General features: G+C 57.4%; 1 protein-coding gene across 2 annotated transcripts in view; it reads left to right on the top strand.

Annotated features, from left to right (window-relative positions):
• Window positions 1-421: 421 nt before the first annotated feature.
• The window catches only part of RAMP1 (receptor activity modifying protein 1), a 40,609-nt gene continuing 22,363 nt past the window's right edge, over window positions 422-18,667 (top strand). The window contains exons 1-2 of one of the 2 annotated variants that reach the window (XM_065930808.1): window positions 422-556; window positions 9,719-9,857. In XM_065930808.1, coding sequence (XP_065786880.1) covers window positions 505-556; window positions 9,719-9,857 — 191 coding nt within the window. In that variant the 5' untranslated portion in view covers window positions 422-504. Of the gene's footprint in view, window positions 557-9,718; window positions 9,858-17,081; window positions 17,291-18,667 lie in introns of those variants that run through there. The other variant, XM_065930815.1, reaches the window with a different exon arrangement.

Genomic DNA, 18,667 nt, shown 5'->3' on the forward strand with positions numbered 1-18,667 from the left:
TTCTGCAAAGTAGACCCCCGAGGTAGAGCGGTTGTAACCCACAGAGCGAAGGAGAGAGGGTGCCCGGGTTGGCATCGAGAGGCCCTGTCGAGACGAGCCGCCCCAGTTAAACAAGTTGTCCGTTTGTTCGGCCAACACTTCAGGAGCATCCCTGCCTCGACCGAGGCCGCCGCCGGAGCGTGGGGTCCCCTGGGTAGGGTCCTGGAGACATTGCGCACGGCTTCTTCTCGGGCCAAGCCCCCGCGCCCCGTGGACCGGGCTGCATCGCTGGTGCAGCGCCTGCCCCCGCGCCCTGGCCGGCAGGTGCTGGCCAGCCCGGCTCGCACGCTGCGGGCCCCGTCCCCGCGCGGGCCCCCCTCCCCCCGCCGCGGGCCGCAGTGGGCCGGGCCCCGCGGCCGCCGCCTCCCGCCGCTCCGCTGCCGCCCCCGCCCCGGTGCGCCGGCCGGCGTGCTCAGTGCTCAGCGGGGCGCGCGGCGGGCGGCAGGACTCGGCTCGGCTGCGGCCATGGCCCCGGGCCTGCGCGGCCTCCCGTGCCGCGGCCTCTGGCTGCTCCTGGGTGAGTAGGCTGGGGTCCCGGCTCCGGCTCGGGACGCGGCCGCGGGCGGAGGGCGCCTCCCTCCGGGGAAGGGGCGGCTTCGGCGGCGTCGCGGGGGCGCGGGGCGCGGGCGCTTCCCCAGCCGCCGCCGGGCGCTCAGGTTCCGGAGGAAACCGTGACCGCCCTCGTGCACCTTGGCCCCCCGCTGCGGGCCGTTTCAGGTTCCAGAATCAGAACCACGCACCATTTACCTAGAAAGCTGGCTAAAACTGAAAATCTGACTCGTTCACAGCCAACGGTTGCTGATTTGTAGATAAGCCTCCTTTGCAGAAGTGAGGCTGGCAGTTCTCTTCGGGGCATTTCCACAGGGGGGTGTGTGTGTGTGTTGACTTGCCACTCTGTGTGTGGGTGGGTGTGCGTTGACTTGGGGGGGTGTGTGTGTGTGTGTGTGTGGACTTGCCACTCTGTGGGTGTGTGTGTGTGTGTTGACTTGCCACTCTGTGTGTGTGTGTGTGTGTGTGTGTGTGTGTGTGTGTGTGTGTGTGTGTGTGTGTGTGTGTGTGTGTTGACTTGCCACTCTGTGTGTGGGTGGATGTGCATTGACTTGGGTGTGTGTGTGTGTGTGTTGACTTGCCACTCTGTGTGTGGGTGGGTGTGCGTTGACTTGGGTGTGTGTGTGTGTGTGTGTGTGTGTGTGTGTGTGTATGTCTACTAGCAGTCCAGAGATGGACTCTTGGGGAGGTGGCGGAACGCGCCTGGCTTTCTGCTCTGAGATACAAAGGTGGCAGGAACCTGCACCTGACTTAGCAAAATTTAGCAATAATTGTCGTCTTCAGTTCCCTCTTCCCGATATTTTCATAAAATGCTAAGCAACCTTCCTGAACTGCCTCAACTATTGTATTCATTTCGTGTATTTAGTTACCTTTTAATAAAAACCAAATCAGTCATGTAAAGTGGAAGAATCCAGTGGCCCAGGTAGGCCCGCATGGTTCTTCTTGGTAGCTGTGTCTTGGCCGCTGAGCAGTGATGCCGCCCTTGGGGAAGGGGGACCCCACACTGCGTAGCTGCTCAAGAGGCAGCCAAGGGCTTCGGGGCTTGTCTGGGAGGCGGGAGGCTGCCACTCCAGGCTTCCAGTTCCCACACCTCACCAAGGAGTGCTGTATCTGCCGAAAACCCTTAGCATCTACTTCAACAGAATGTCCTCTGAAAGCTGATCCTGCCACTTAAGCGTTTTTGCTGAAGTTATATGAAAAGCAGAATCTTATAATATTATTCTCTTCTTTTGCATTAGGATCTGTGGGTTTGACCTGGAACGTACTGTTTTAGTTTCTTAAGAAATGAGCATTTCTCTTTCAGCAAGGTAGAGAGCTGGGCTGAGTCAGTTTCCTAAGCATAAATAAATTCTCATTCCTACCGTCCACAAGCTGCACCCTCTAAAGCTTATATAAATAAAACACTTTATCATGATCACATATTAAAGACCTTCCTTGTTTACCAAGAAAATAATACATGTTCTGGTGGAAGGTCAAAGTCCTGGAACCCTAACATTCTGGGAGGTCTGGCTAATGTTATATCATGGAAGAAGAAACACAGCTTTATGAGGTTATCAGCTAATTAGTGTCATTGGAGCCCAGCAGTAATCAGAAGAATTAGGAGAGCACATGTTTTTCTTCCCAAGGGGTAGTGTGAGCTAGAGTCCCTTGGTGATGAAGATTTTGCTACCCAGAATAGAAAGGTGGAATTTCTTATTTTTCATCAGTCAGAAAAGAAGGACATTTCCAGAGGAGCCAGAGTCTGTATGATGACTTCGTTGTAAGCTCCTGTTTCTACACGCCCACCTTGACTCGACAGTGCTGGCCGACGTTGGCCTGTATGGACTCCTCTGTCATCTGTCCTGGGAAACAGCAACCCCCCCGGCGTCTGGGTGGGGGGGTGCTTCTTGCAAGGCTGCCCTGTCCCTGGGTCAGGAAGATCCCCTGGAGGAGGGAATGGCTACCTACTCCACTATCCTTGCCTGGAGAATCCCGTGGACAGAGGAGGAGCCTGGCGGGCTACAGTCCATGGGGTCGCAGAGAGTCAGACGCTGGGTGACTAACACTGTGTTTATTGAAATATGTGACTTTGTATAAATACAAGGGAAGCTGTTTGGGACCGAGCAGGACATCCCAGGAAATGCAGTCCACGTGACTGCTTCGGATTGCCATGCTGCTCAGCCCGGAGGCGGCTCTCATCCTGGAGTCCGCAGTGTCTGTTCACCCTTGCTGTGTGTGCAGTGGCAGGGAGACGTTTCTGGGCATCCGTCTTCCGTCCACAGGTGCATGCCCATTGGTCTGCACATGGTCAGTGCCAGGCCAGGGTTGTTGAGAGACGTTTATGCCCGCGTCGGAAGCAGCGGTCACCACATGTCAAGGGAGAGTTTTAGGAGAAATCCTTACTCAGGGCAAACAGCTAGCTGGGGGAAGTCGGTTGCTCCTGCTTTCCCCCAGGATGAAGCAATCGCGCAGCTTCTCCTCAGAAATGGCGCCTGGCAGAGTGTGCAATGGCGCCGCCCCATGTGACCTAAATTCCAGTGAAGACGCTGAGGCGTCAGCAGGGCAGCCCCTCGGGCTTGGCCGCCTTCAGGCCCGGAGCTCATCTTTCCCGAGGGCCGCCTGCCTCTGGGACGGTCTCGGGGAGGGACCCGGGACGCAGGCCCAATGCGTCCTGCTTGTTTTGTCCTCTCAGCTGGACGTGGGGGCCGTGCATCCAGGTTCCATCCTGGGAGCCACAGGGGCCCCAGGGGGGCCGGGCAGAGCACCTCTCCAAGACAGACACACAGACAGACCTCTCCCGAGTGGGCCCGAGAGGTGAACGTTTCCAGCCCGTGACCCGTCGCATCTGAGTCGGATGCGTGCCTTGCAGGGTGGTGGACTCATGGCGGGCACACGCTGGGGTGGGGGGGATGCTGCGAGATCCCTGCCCGAGAACCTCTCGTTCTGCTGGGGACTCAGGGGAGACCCGAGGAGGAGGCAGGGAGCCTGGGGCGGGGCCGGGGGAAGGGCAGAACCCCCGCTGACCCTGTGTGCCCCCCGCCCACCTGCCCCTGCTCTGCAGCGTCCCCCTGGCACGTGGAGACCACAGCACGCTGCTGGGGCTCTGCCCTGTCCCCCAGCCCCCCCCCCATGGAGCGCCCACAGGGATGTCCCAGCACCAGCCCTTCCCCGCTCCAGGATGGATGACCTTGGGCTGGGTAACGTTTCTAGAGAACGCGTCTGTTCTTGGCCAGGAGGGTTATGTCAACACAGCAGCGAGAGGAGGCTCCCAAGCTAAACAAGAGCTTATTCTTGGTGACATAATGACGGTATTGTTGTCCATGGAGAAAAAACAAAAAAGTTTCCCTAAGATTGTTTTATGTTAGTATTTTCTTTGACATCGAAAGACATCACTTCAGTGATCATTCGAAACACGGATGCTGAGCAGCTTCACTGAAGCAGGGTCCGTGGCCAAGTCTCGGCAGGGGAGCAGGGGACCCAGGCGTCTCATCACAGCCAGCCCGCCCTCATTTCCTCCTCATTAGGCCTCCCAGTGTCTCCTTCATGTTCCTCTGCGCTCCCACCCCCCTCCCACCGGGTGGAGTTCTCCGTTGATTTCTGTGGGACCAGGGACCATAGGCCGCCCCCTGCACCCACCTAGGCAGCCCCCACCTGTGTGTGCTGCCAGGGCTCTGCACCCCCACAGCCGAGAGGATCACTAGCAAGGATTCTCCTAAGCCAGACCTCACCTGGGAGGATCAAAGACAGCAGTTTACCTGGCAAATGACCTGGTGATAAGGCCTGCCTCACAGTCACACACTCCAGCCCACTGTCAACTGGAACGAAAGCAGTTCATGAATCAGATAGCAGATTTGAGAGCTGGACCATAAAGCCCGAGCGGTGAAGAATTGATGGTTTTGAACTGTGGTGTTGGAGAAGACTCTTGAGAGTCCCTTGGACTGCAAGGAGATCCAACCAGTCCATCCTAAGGGAGATCAGTCCTGAATATTCAGTGGAAGGACTGATGCTGAAGTTGAAACTCAGCATAATTTGGCCACCTGATGTGAAGAACTGACTCATTGGAAAAGACCCTGATGCTGAGAAAGATTGAAGGCGGGAGGAGAAGGGGACGACAGAGGATAAGATGGTTGGATGGCATCACCGACTCACGGACATGAGTCTGAGTAAGCTCCAGGAGTTGGTGATGGACAGGGAGGCCTGGCGTGCTGCAGTCCATGGGGTTGTAAAGAGTCAGATACGACTGAGGGACTGAACAGCAACATTAGCAAACCTCATGTTTTGGGGGAAGAGGCCTGAAAGGCAAAGGCGTGGTGAGGTAACAGAGGTTGGCCCCTCTGCAGGTGGCATTACTGCCTCGAGCAGATTCCAGGGTCTGTCTGTGCGGAAGGATGCTGTGGGCTGGGTAGAAGCGCAGATGAGGGAAGCACTCCCTCCTGGTGACATCCCCCTGGTACCTAACAGTAGGGTCACATGGTGCCAGGCCTGCAAGGGGCTTTCGAGAAGCCAGAACAGACCTGGAACGTTGAGAGAGCCGTCCCTGGCCGGGAGTGAGGAGTCTCCCAGCTGATCTGCTGAGGCAGGGCGCTAAGTAAGGAGGAGGCACAGGCTCTGAATTCCCCTCCCCTTCCGTGGTTGGCTGTTGAAGGGTTCCTGGTAGCAGTTAGAAGATGGCATGATACACAGTCAGATAGGGCCCTGTGCCGGGCAGGGCGGAGGAGGTGATGGTTCACCGGGCCTCGAGGGTTGAGTAGGAGTTTTCACTGGTCACACAGAGTTTATATTTTTTTTCATTTTGTCTTTTGGGTTCTTGTTTTCTTTCCAGAGTAGACGGAGAAAGGCTAAAGGTAACATATTCAAACCAAGTGCTGTTTACGTCATCCTCTGGGGCATTTAGCGACTGGCCAGGCAGGTAGCTTCCTGGGCATCTGGCTCCCAAGTGTCTGTAACCAGCGGAGTCCTGGGAGTGGGTGGTTCCCAGTGTGCTGGGCCCAGCTGGGAGAGAAGGTGATTCAGCTGGAGCACTCCGAGCAAGGCTTTTCCCGCAGCTCTTAGGAGAAGGTCCAGGCAGTATAGAGGCGGCGCTTTAGAAACCCCATTCCCTAACCCATAGAAAATACGGAAGAGCAGAAGGCAGCATGATCAGCTGTAACCACAGCACTCGGATCGCCCGCTCTCGATTTACCTCAGGTTTACTGATTTTATTTGAGGAGTGACTTCCCTCGTGGCTCAGACGGTTAAGCGTCTGCCTGCAATGCAGGAGACCCAGGTTCAATCCCTAGGTCGGGAAGACCCCCTGGAGAAGGGAATGGCAACCCACTCCAGTACTCTTGCCTGGAGAATTCCTTGGACAGAGGAGCCTGGTAGGCTACAGTTCAAGGGGTTGCAAAGAGTCGGACATGACTGAGCGACTTCACTTCTTCAATTCAGTGGAGTAACTGGCATAGAATAAACAATGCATTTCAAGTGTGTGACTTAGAAGGTCCTGGGATGTGTATGCACCCACGTGGACTGAAGACTGTAAGCATGTGTACCCACCACCTCCAAAGCGTGCCGCTGTCGCCTCCCCTTCCTGCCCCCTCCCACCACCCCTTCGGGGCTCCACACCCTGTGAGTCGCTAAGGGCCGCTCACACCGCACACCTGCAGGGAGGGTGATCCTGTGGGGCTGATCCTGTGGACACGAGGAAACGAGCCCTGTGGGCCCGCTTGGTGCAGGAGGGTCTCATTTCACAGAGAAAGAAACTGGCCCAGAGGTGACGGGGCCCGGGGGCCCAGCCCGGGTGGTGGGGGCGGTGGGCCGGGGCCCGGAGGCCCACAGGCTCTGCAGGGGAGGCTCTGAGCTCAGCTCCCCGGCCGGCTACTCCAACAAGGGAGGGGCCCTTCCCACAGCTCGTCCCCGACCTGTGACCCCAGCCCTGGGAGGCCTGTGCGGGTCTGCGGCTCTGTCTCTGCAACTGCGGCGTGGAATGAATGGAAGCAAGACAGGTCGGTCCTGCAGGCGTGCAGCCGCAGGCCAAGGGCACGGGCGAGAAGAGAGACCTGGCGGGCCCTCCCCTAGGCCCTTGTCGCTCGTTAGAAAGCCCCCAAGCCCCAAGTGCCCCCTTGGGGTGCCGGCCACCCTGTCTTTCTGGCCCCAGGCCTGTTGCCATGGCGATCTCCCTGTGGGGGCCAGGGGCATTCTCCGTGCTTTCTCTGAGCCCCTCCAGCCCCAACCAACCCCCCCTGAGCTGATGGATGCAGATGCGAGGGCAAATCCTGCCTCGACTTGCTGCTGTCTGCCTGGCAGCCTCACCCTTGGTCTCTTAAGACATGCACTGTGAAGGATTAACCTCGCAGTCACCCAGGAATGGAACCCATCTGGTCTCAAACAGCTGGTTTTAAAACTTTGGGCAGCGTATTCAGTTTTAAAGCTGTGATGTGGTCTCTCTTTGCAATGAAAAAAACTTTATCAGGCTCATTTTTTATTGGAAAAAAAACAAACCCAGCGTCCTTCTCCTGTGCTTAATAATGAACCTGGTTTCCAGATTCCCAAGCAGCTTGCCCAACCTCATTCCAGTTGTCAGAAGGCCGGGAGAGCCAGCTCTGGTCTCCTGCAAGGCAGGAAAGAAAGGGTAGTGGTGAGGGGCAGACTTTGTCCCCCCGGAGCAGAGGGCCCACCCTTGGGACACAGACAGTGGCTCCCAGAGAGGCTGACCGTGGGCCAGCCCAGAGCCGGGCCACGGCAAGGCCACAGGGCCGGCCCTACAGCGGGCCTCGCACCCACAGTGGGGGCTAGAACGTGACCTCTGAGGCCTCTGAGGCCCGGAACGATGGTGGGGGACCGTTGTGGGACCCCTCCAGCGCCCACATTTGCGCCTGGCTTTCGGTTGCCCCCGGCGCCCTGACGGAAATGCACATTTGTCTTCCTTCTCCCTAACCTGGCCCTCCCAGCGTAGAAGGGGAGCCCAGCGCCCTTCCTGACCTCCTGGGGATGCTCTGAGGCGCCTCGCTGCAACCCATGCAGAGTGCGCTCTGCTAAAGGCGGGTGTCGCGGGCTTGTTCATTGGACAAATAATAACGCGCAGAGCCGCTGGCTACCTGGAAGGGCGACGGGCCATCAGAGGGTGGCCAAAGGAAAGGAAAATCCCCCTGCCCACCCTAAATGAGGCCTGGAGGGAGAGACGGGCGCGGGGACCTCGGGGAGGAGGCTGCAGAGGAGAATGGGCCCCATCTGGGTCTGGGCTTTGTGGGGTGAAAGGCAGTCCGCGGGCCTAGCCCCGGTGGATGTGCAGAGTGCTGAGGGGGCGGGGCACCGGGCTGGGGCCTTCGGAAGGCGGCTGGAGCTCCTCCATGAGCCAGTGTCAGCCCTCCCGAGCGAGTGACCTGTGCACGCAGGTGGGCTTTCCCTGGGGCCGGGGGGCCATCTGGATGGAGCCGGGGTTGGGAGCAGCCCTTTCCCCCAGCTGGTCCTCGGGTGCACAGTGCTGCGCAGGGTGGACCCAGCGGGGGGCCCATCCCAGGGCACCCAGGGTGGGCCGGCCTGCCACCCAGCCTGCAGGTCCTCTCCTGGGGCTCCTCCGAGGTGGGGAGGAGGGGTTCCTCTTCCCAGCCTCTCATCTCCCCCACCCACCTCCCATTACTCCTGGTTTCTCTGGCTGAAAACCACCCGGGTCCTCCCTGCTTGACTGGCTTCCAGGTGCCCAACCTGCGTGTCCAGATCTGGGGGACAGAGGGACACCCTCCACGCGGCCGGTGCAGGACCGGGACCTCGGCGCTCAGGCAGGTGAAGTGAAGTGAAGAAGTCGCTCAGTCGTGTCTGACTATTTGCGACCCCAGGGACTATACAGTCCGTGGGAATCTCCAGGCCAGAATACTGGAGTGGGTAGCCTTTCCCTTCTCCAAGGGATCATCCCAACCCAGGAATTGAACCCAGGTCTCCCGCATTGCAGGCAGATTCTTTACCAGCTGAGCCACGAGGTGAAGCCCGAGGCTTTTTACAGCTCCTGCCTCCGGCTTCACCTCTAGCTCCATGTGCCGTGGGCTGCCTGTTGTTTGGCTTTTTATTTGTGATTAATCACAGAGTTAATCACAGACCCTGGCAGTCCATGGGGTCGCAGAGTCAGACACGATTAAGCGACTGAACAAACAAATCTCAGCGTTGTCCTTGTATTGCTGTGAAGTGTCACTTTGTTAGCTCGGGCCCCTGACAAGATGTGTCCGGCCTGATCTCTGTCACTTAGATAGGTGGAGTCATTAGTCTCCCGCCCCTGACGGGCGACGCGGACTTGGGGGCTCACGTGGACCCTGGAGAGGAGGGTGGGGCCCCTGCCACCACATGCCCCCCGGCTCTGGGGGATCAGAGACAGGGTCTGCTCCCCTGCTTGCCAGGGGCCCTCTGCCCGGCCGCCCTCCTGGCCCCTGGGGCAGTCTGCCCTTGGCCTTTGTTTGGGATGGCCCATCGGCTTCGTTACCTGGAGCCATCACCACTGTCCACCTGTTCCTCTCCCCAGTCCTCACGAGTGGAAGGGTAGGAAGAGCTCAGGCGACAGCTTGTCAGCTTGGTTTCTAGTCGATGAACATCCAGACCCAGAGGACACGAGCTGTCCTCTGGGCCGGCACACGCTGGTGGGAGGGGGGGCGGGGTCTCCAAGACCCTGTGCTGCTCGCCAGCCTCCCTGGGGCAGGCTGATTCCTCCCCTCCCTCCCGGGCGGATGCGCAGGGGCCTCGTGCATGATCAGCCTGCATCCAGTCCCGGCAGGCTGTTCTCGCTGCCACAGTTTCCACGTCTGTGAAGTGCAGGCTTAGGAACCAGATCGGGGGTGCGTGAGGCCGAAACGATGTGTGCATGTCAGTCCATGTCCCCCGGACCAGAGGACGTGCAGTCCCTGCTCCGGAGCAGGGAGACGGCGGTCTCGGACACAGCATCAGCAGGTGGGCCTTTGCTGGGCCCCAAAGCGACTGATAATGCAATGATCCACTGGAGCCTGGACGCCCCCTCCCGGGATCGTGGCGCCCCCCGCCCAGGGCATCCGGGGGAACTCGGAGTCGAACGGGCCACTCGGTGCTGACGGGTGTGGGCCGTGGAGGATGGAGCCAGCCCCTGACCCCACAGGGATGGGCGGGTTGGACTGGCGAGCCGAGCGGATGACCCGTCCGGGGGCTCTCGTTGCAGTGACCCAGCTCTGCGTGGCCACCGCCTGCCAGCACGCTGACTACGGCGCTCTCCTCCGGGAGTCCTGCCTGCTCCAGTTCCAGGCGCACATGGAGGCTGTCGGGAGGACGCTGTGGTGCGACTGGGGCAAGACCATCAGGTGAGTCTGGTGTGTCCCGGGGGGCAGCGGGGGTGCTGTGAGAGGGTCTCCTTCGAACCCCAAAAGCCGTTCTTCCCCGAAGTCCAGCGTGTGGACGCACCACAGGCTGGGGCCAGAGAGAGGGCGAAGGGGCTGCCCCAGGGTGGTGTGGATGGGGAGGGTGGGGGTCGTGACCTCAATGACCAGGCTCAAGCTGGGTAGCAGGGCAGAGGTGGCAGGCGGCAGAGGGCTCTGTCGGGCTGGGTCCAGTCTGGGATGCTGGTAGTGGGAGCAAGGTCCAATGCCCAGGGGCGGGTCCCTGTGACAGGAGCCCTCCCCCCACCAGTGCAGGGCTGTCCCCTCAGACTCCCACCATCCCCGAGGCCCAGCCAAAGCTGTTCTCCTGCCTGCCCAGCGGGCTCAGGCTCGGAGCTTCCTAGAACCCTGGGTGGCTGCACGCCCCTCACCAAGGGCGGCTGGACATGAGCCCCTTCTCCTTCCTGACTCGGTCCTTCTCCCGAGACGTCCTTCCTCCTGCCCTACAGGGTTCATCCTGGCGCCCCCCCCCCCCCCGCTACTCAATGGTTTTGGGGTCTCCCCCCACCCAGGCCTGGCTCCTTCATCTTCTAGGGCAGCCATATCAGCAATCAGCTTGTCTGTGGTCGATATTCAAGGCTGAGTTTTCCTAGGCTGTGTTTCTGCTACCATGGGGGCTCCAGTGGGCAAATACAGGCAAAGAGAAACATCCTCCAAACACCGAGATCGCAGCGGGGTGGATGACCCAGCCAGGCACGCGGGGTCCCCAGTGTGTGTGCGGGTTTACGGGCCAGGCTCCAACGTCTTCAGTACAAGGTCTGCCGCTCAGTTTACAGCATGGCCCAGACACACAGGAGCTGGGCGCGGGATCCTCAACCTCCTGCAGTTAACGTGAAGCCCGCACGTCCCTCCAGGGTTTGAGCAGAGGCTCAGCGACAGCCACCCCAGCAGGGCCTTTTCCCCGTCCTCCTCCTCCACGGCCTTCAGGGTCTCCAGTTCTGAGCTGAGAAATCACTCATGAGTTAGAAATCAAAGGGGGTGGCAGGTTATTAAAAATCAGCTTTTCAGGCTAATGGGCCTCCCGCCTCTCTAAGGGATTTGTGTTTAAATGAAAGGTCACACATTATTAAGATGCAGAGAAGACGCCGAGGGGGTCCCTGAGGATCTGCGCTCCCCCCACCACCACCCAGCTCTGTGCAAGTAACTTGTGTAGACAGATTGCAAACCAGTGGCCTAGCAGAAGAGGTAGCGCAAGTGGCAGGTGACATTCTGAACGAAGCAGTGGTGACAGGTTCCTAGAAATGAAGCCGCCGCGGATGGCTCCCGACTGTAGTCAGAGTGCAAACAGAAGTCATTATCACCGGGCCCAGAGTCTGCCATCCTCCCAGCTGATCCAGGCATGATTCAGCTGGAAATCGGCATGGGGGGTGGGAGTGAGGTTGCTAGGAAATTTATTTATTTTAAAAGGAAATCAAGACCATTGAAGGAGGAAGACGCAGAAGTCCCCGTTGTGAGAGCTTCTCAGCAAGTCAGCTGGGGCTAGCGAGCTGGTTGGCAGAATAAAGGCCCCTAGAGATGTGTGTGCCCTAACGTGAGACCTGGGAATATGACACATTGCATGGTGTTCAGTTCAGTCACTCGGTCGTGTATTATTCTTTGTGACCCCATGGACTGCAGCACACCGGGCCTCCTTGTCCATCACCAGCTCCCAGAGTTTGCTCAAAATCATGTCCATCGAGTAGGTGATGTCATCCAACCATCTCATCCTCTGTCAACCCTTCTCCTCCTGCCTTCAATCTTTCCCAACATCAGGGTCTTTTCCAATGAGTCAGTTCTTCGCATCAGGTAGCCAAAGTATTGGAGCTTCAGCATCAGTCCTTCCAATGAATATTCAGGAATGATTTCTTTTAGGATGGGTTGGTTGAATCGCCTTGCAGTCCAAGGGAATCTCAAGAGTCTTCTCTAACACCACAGTTCAAAAGCATCTGTTCTTCTGTGCTCCGCCTTCTTTATGGTCCAACTCTCACATCCATATGTGACTACTGGATAAACCATAGCTTTGACTAAACAGATCTTTGTCAGCAAAGTAATGTCTCTGCTTTTTAATATGCTATCCAGGTTGGTCATAACTTTTCTTCCAAGGAGTAAGCATCTTTTAATTTCACGGCTGCAGTCACCATCTGCAGTGCCCAAAAAACTAAAGTCTGTCACTGTTTCCATTGTTTCCCCATCTATTGCCATGAAGTGATGGGACCAGATGTCGTGAACTTAGTTTTTTGAATGTTGAGTTTTAAGCCAACTTTTTCACTCTCTTTTTTCACTTTCATCAAGAGGCTCTTTAGTTCTTCTTCACTTTCTGCCATAAGGGTGGCGTCATCTCCATATCTGAGGTTATTGATATTTCTCCTGGCAATCTTGATTCCAACTTGTGCTTCATCCAGCCCAGTGTTTCTCATGATGTACTCTGCATATAAGTTAAATAAGCAGGGTGACAACATACAACCTTGACGTACTCCTTTCCCAATTTGGAACCAGTCGGTTTTTCCATGTCTGGTTCTAACTGTTGTTTCCTGACCTGCATACAGATTTCTCAGGAGGCAGGTCAGGTGTTCTGATACTCCTATCTCTTTAAGAATGTTCCACAGTTTGTTGTGAGCCACACAGTCTAAGGCTTTGGTATAGTCAATAAAGCAGAAGTAGATGTTTTTCTGAAACTCTCTTGCTTTTTCGGTGATCCAATGGATGCTGGCTATTTATTCTCTGGTTCCTCTACCTTTTCTAAAACCAGCTTGAACATCTGGAATTCCATGGTTCATGTACTGTTGAAGCCGGGCTTGGAGAATTTTGAGCATGACTTTGCTAGCGTGTGAGATGAGTGCAATTGTGCAGTAGTTTGAGCATTCTCTGGCATTGGCTATCTTTGGGATTGGAATGAAAACTGACCTTTTCCAGTCCTGTGGCCACTGCTGAGTTTTCCAAATTTGCTGGCATATTGAGTGCAGCACTTTCACAGCATCATCTTTCAGGATTTGAAATAGCTCAACTGGAATTCCATCAGCTCCAGTAGCTTTGTTCATGGTGGTGCTTCCTAAGGCCCACTTGACTTCACATTCCAGGATGTCTGGCTCTAGGTGAGTGATCACACCATTGTGATTATCTGGGTCGTGAAGATCTTTTTCTTCTGTGTATTCTTGCCACCTCTTCATAATATTTTCTGCTTCTGTTAGGGCCCTACCATTTCTGTCCTTTATTGTGTCCATCTTTGCATGAAATGTTCCGTTGGTATCTCTAATTTTCTTGAAGAGATCTCTAGCCTTTCCCATTCTATTGTTTTCCTCTACATTACATGGCAGGGGGGAGGTAAATCACAGATGGACTAAGGTTTCTAACCAGGTGACCTTGGGATGAGGGATTACATGGTTATCTGGGCGGGTCCAACACCCTCACAAAGCTCCTTAAATTGTCCAGTTTTGGCGGTTTGTGCTTCCCCCGTGGCTCAGACAGTGAAGAGCCTGCATGCAACGCAGGAGACCAGAGTTCGATCCCTGGGTTGGGAAGATTACCTGGAGAAGGGCACGGCAACCCACTCCAGTATTCTTGCCTGGAGAATCCCATGGCCAAGGCGCCTGGCAGGCTATAGTGCGTGGGTCACAGAGTCGGACACAACTGAGCGACTCACACTTTCACTTGACGATTACAATACCTTCAAAGTCACTTTGATGTCCTTTGGGCTGCCCCCCTCATCCTCTGACTTTCTGGCATCATGAGATTCTCCAGGCTCATTCTGTGGGTTTTCTGCCCCAGCCCTGGAATCAGCCATTTTTCCAGGGAGCCCTGGTTCCTTTTATTAAAGAGTGGTGTTCAGAGGCCAACATAAACATACACATATATTCCTATGAGGGATTGAGACGTAACCAATGAAACCACGCAAGTCCAAGAAGAGAAAGAACATGGGTGAATCCACCTTTAACCTTGGTGTAGGGCAAGGCTATATATAACCCTATTTATTTCAAGGAAGTGGCTTCTGATTGTGGGGTGTGCAAAGTCCGAAACCTGTGGGGCAGGCTGAGGCTGGAGGTCTTGGACAGAGCTGACGCTTGCAGCCTCAAGGCGGAATTTATTTTTATTTTATTTTATTTATAGCTGTGCTGGGTCTTCGTTGCCGGGCTCGGGCTTCTCATTGTGGTGGCTTCTCCCGCTGCAACGCATGGGCTCTAGGCCACTTGGATTTCAGCGGCTGTGGTTTGTGGGCTCTAGAGCACAGGCTCGGTAGTTGTGGTGCCCGGGCTTAGCTGCCCCATGGCATGTGGGAGCAGGGATCAAACCCACGTCCCCCACAATGGCAGGCAAATTCTTAACCACTGACCACCGGGGAACTCCGAGGCAGAGCTCCTTAACTTGCTTTCAAGGCCTTTCTGCTGAGAGTGAGGCAGGGGACCCCCCTGCTGCTCCGCCCTGCATCATCAAGAATGATCTCCTGTATTTAAGGCCACTTGGCCTCTGTCTCCTCTGTCCTGAGAATGGCTTGGGGGTCATCGCTCAGTCCTTCCATGTGTGAGGATGCCTGGGGGGCCTCAGATTCCTCAGGGGTCTGACCCATCACCGCACCAGGTCCTTGTGGGTCCGCTGGGCCCAGGAGAGCAGGCTCCTGTCCGTGCGCCAGGCCGAGTCCACCGCGTCCCGGAGGTCAGCTCATTAAACTGCAGCCCTGGTTCACTAATGGGAACCTAACATGATTTGAAGCATTAACTGGGGGTGTAATCTAATTGGGGAAGCTTCAGAGGACATGGGAAAGTGTGTTGTCAGATGCTCTTGTCAGAGACCCTCCTGCGCTGTTGGTCAGGGAGGGAGGAATCTGTGCAGGACTCAGCTAGGAGACGGCTGGTTTTGTTTATTTGTTTTTTAATATTTGTTTACTTGGCTGCGCTGCGTCTTCGTTGCAGCCTGCAGGACCTTAAGTTGCAGCACGCGGGACCCGGCTCCCTGACCACGGACTGAACCCGGGCCCCCGGCACTGGCAGGCAGATTCTTAACCCCTGGACCACCAGGGAGGTCCCGAGGGCTGGTTGACAGTGATCATTTTTTTCCCCGAGCCGAGAAATGTCGGGTGGGTTTAGGAGGCCAGGAGACAGCCCTGCTCGTCCACTTTGCACGCAGCTTCAGGCTCTGAGCTGGGGAAGGTGTCAGGGCGGGAGCGTCACAGGTGGGCCAGGGCAGCGGGCACTGCCTTCTGAGAGTGGTCATCACGGGACAGAACTTCGGCTTCATCCTGACGTCTCTGCCCCGAAGCCTCTGGGTTTGTGTCCGGCTCCCAGGAGGGGCTTTCCAGGGGGCTCAGAGATTAAAAAAAAAAAAAAAAAAAGTGCACCAACCAACGCAGGAGACACAGGAGACGTGGGTTCATACCTTGATCGGGAAGATCCCCTGGAGGAGGAAATGGTAACCCACTCCAGTATTCTTGCCTGGAAAATTCCATGGACAGAGGAGCCTGGCGGGCTACAGTCCATGGGGCTGCAAAGAGTTGGACACGACTGAGCGCACACGCACCCACGCATTTGTCTGCCTCAACACACAGAATCTTCAGCGTGCGAGGGGCCCGGGTCTCTGTGGCCTGCTCCTGGGGACCCCTCCCTGCCACGCGGGCCCCATGAAAGCCCTCCAGCCTGGCCTGAGCCTCGGCCCAGTTACGAGGGTTCCCGGGGAGGACAGAGAGCCGGGCACTCTACCAGGCAGACCTGGTTTCGGCGGGTCACTGGCCCGCCACGGGGTCTGTCCAGGCCCGCTGCGGTGCCCCTTACACTGTCAGAACCGCGGGCCTGCCCGTGTGTCCCTTGGAAGGAGTCAGTTCAGGAGATGCTTCCCGGCTCAGCAGCAGCAGGTGGAACAGCTCGGACAGGACCCGAGAGCAGCATCTTCCTTCAACACCAAGGTCTCTCTGGGGCAGCGGCTGTCAGCGCCCCCCCCCCGCCCAGGGCTCCTGCAGTGCTGGGCCACCCCTCCCAGGCCTTGGGGGGCCCACACCCAGGGTGCTGGGCAGGCCCCTCACCAGCGCCCCGCAGGACGCCTGGAGGGGAGGCCGGCCCACCTGAGTGCCCCCCATAGCCGGGCACTCTCGGAGCAGGGCCGGGCACCTGTGAGTGTTTGTTGAGGGTCTGCCCACGAGTGCTGGGCCACATCCTTGTCGGGAGGACCTGGCGCAGAGGTCCGCTTCCCCACCCTCTGCCCACCTGGATGGGGGCACCCTCCAGGTGTCCCAGAGCACCCACAGCCTCCAGCCCAGGGGTGCAGAAAGCTGGCAGACCCCCTGGGGCCTCTGGGGTCCTTCGGGGAGGCCTCCCCCTCTCCCCGGCCCGGCCTCAGCTGGGGCTCCTGCCCGCGGGCGCCAGGCGTCGACACGGCCTTCTGGTGGCTGGACCAGGGCGCAGGGTGGGTGAGCACGTGGCCACGGGCCTTCCCAGCCAGTCCCTGCCTCCCCAGCTTCACGTCACCTCCCCATCGCCCTTCTGAGCGTGACGCGGACGGGCAGGAGACTCTGCTGCCTGGGGGGCAGCAGGGAGGGAACCCCGGGCTCTCAGAGCCCCCCCAGGATGCGTCGGGCTCTGCTGCCACGGGGGCCAGCATGTGCCCAGGTGGGCTGGGTGGGCAGAAGAAGGCGGGCACTCTTCCCCCCCCAAAGGCAGCTTCTTGAAGCCCCATCCAGGTGGCATCCGGGTAGAGCTCTCGGCATAGATGTGTCCCAGGCACCCCATGACCCTGGGCACCCCGAAACCCTGGGCACAAGATCCCACAGCACCAGGCCAGGCCTGTCGGGCATGGGGGCGGGGGTCTCAGGAGGCCTGCCAGCCCCCTGCTCTGTCTCTGGAGCTCAGCCAGGGCTGACCTGGGGGGCGGGTCTGGGGCTGGGGCCAGTGGTGGGTGCAGGGCGTGCTGGAGAGGGCAGGAGGGGGCTTTCTGGCTCCGAGGGGTGAGGGTCAGAGGCAGAAAGCTCCCAGGAAGAGACCAACAACCATGGGCGGGAACCGGGGAGGAGGATTCGTCCTCGGCTTCCCTCCACCTCCACGGCTCCCCTGGGGCGGGGGGACAAACACATGCTCCCCAGACGCGCGGTAACGGGCCGCCAGGCCCTGGCACCCCGCCTGCTCTGACGTCTTTTTCCATCAAGTGATGAAGGCCCAGTTTCACAATCTCCCCACTTGGGGGATGGAGTCAGGCCGTGTCAGAACGCAGAAGGTCAGAAGCAGACAGCGCTCAGCGTACCCCGGCCGGGGCGGAAGGGCAGGCAGATGGAACTCATCAGGGCGGAAGGGCAGGCAGATGGAACTCATCTGGGGCTGGGGGCTCCCTGCTCCTCGCCTCCCTCCCTGTCTACCCTGGACACCCCTCCCCACAGCCCCGGAAATCGCAGGACCGTCTAGGCTGTGAGCAGATGGGACTTCTCTGTCTGGGGCGGTGGGCCAGGCTTGTCACGCTGGATAGCCTCTGGGGTCTTTGCACGCCGGGAAGAGGGGCAGGGCCGGGCTGGTGATGGGAGATTATGACGGGGTGATGGGGTACATTGGGGGGCAGGGGCGGCTAGGCGGGGGTCGTGGCAGATGTCCCTTCTTAATGCTGACCTCACTCCAGCACTCACCCTGCCCCCTGCAGCGCCCCCGCCAAGTCCAGGGACAGGGTCTCCAGGGACCTGCCCACCCCTCAGTCATTCACGTGCCGGGTCTACTGGCGGAGGGGCTCTGGGAGCCCCTTTGAGGTCACTTCGAGGTCACCTTTCTCTCCAGGTATCTTACAGGACTTAAGCCCTGGACACTTATGTACAAGATGCCCAGTGGGACACACTCGGGACTGCCCTTAGGTCTGAGATCCTTCTTCTCCGGCTCCTTGTCTTAGAAACGGATACCTGGGCCTTCCCTGGTGTTCCAGTGGCTAAGACTCTGGGCTCTCAGTGCAGGGGCCCCAGGTTTGATCCCTGGTCACGGAACTAGATCCCACGTGCTGCAACTAAAGATCCCGTATACCTCAATGAAGCCTCAGTGCAGCCAAATAAATAAATAAGATTTAAAAAGAAAAGAAATGGAGACCCTACTTTCTTTTTTTTGACTTTTTAAAAGTATTTCATTTATTTGTTTGGCTGTGCTGGGTCTTAGTTGCCGCATGTGGGATATTTAATTGCTGCGTGAGAACTCACTTCTGGTGTGTGGGGTCTAGTTCCCTGACCAGGGATCGAACCCAGGACCCCTGCACTGGGAGCAAGGAGCCTTAGCCACCACGGAAGTCCGAGACCTCACTTTCTTAAAAACACACTCCTTTCCGGTAGGTGGGAAGCTGAGCTTACCCCACCGCCAGGGCGGGGCAGGCAGCCTATATCAATGGCAAGAAGGCCAAGTTAACACATCCTGATGTTTCCATTTCTACTTACGTTGAGCCATTTCTGGGGTTTGATATTGCAAATGATGTCGCTATAAGAACTTTGTACGTAGAGATTTACTTCTTTTCGACTCATTTCTTTATGAATTCTTGCATGTGGGCTTGCTACAACATGTGTCATGAACATTCTATGGTTCTTGATAGGTTTGGCCCCATCGCCCTGTTAAAGGATTTCACTAATTTGCATTACCAGCAACATTCAAAAATATGTATTTCCTCATAGGTTCCTGTGTATGAGTTTGGGAAGACTTTATTTTTGCAGATTTAAATGAGATTTCCTCTTCAGTTTCAATTTGCCTATCTTTGACTGTTAGAAGACTGAGCTGTTCTCCCATAGCTGTTTGCAATTTTTTTTTCCCCTCAAATGCAAATTA

The sequence above is a fragment of the Muntiacus reevesi genome, chromosome 1 (assembly GCF_963930625.1).
Source record: "Muntiacus reevesi chromosome 1, mMunRee1.1, whole genome shotgun sequence".
Classification (NCBI taxonomy): Eukaryota; Metazoa; Chordata; class Mammalia; order Artiodactyla; family Cervidae; genus Muntiacus; species Muntiacus reevesi.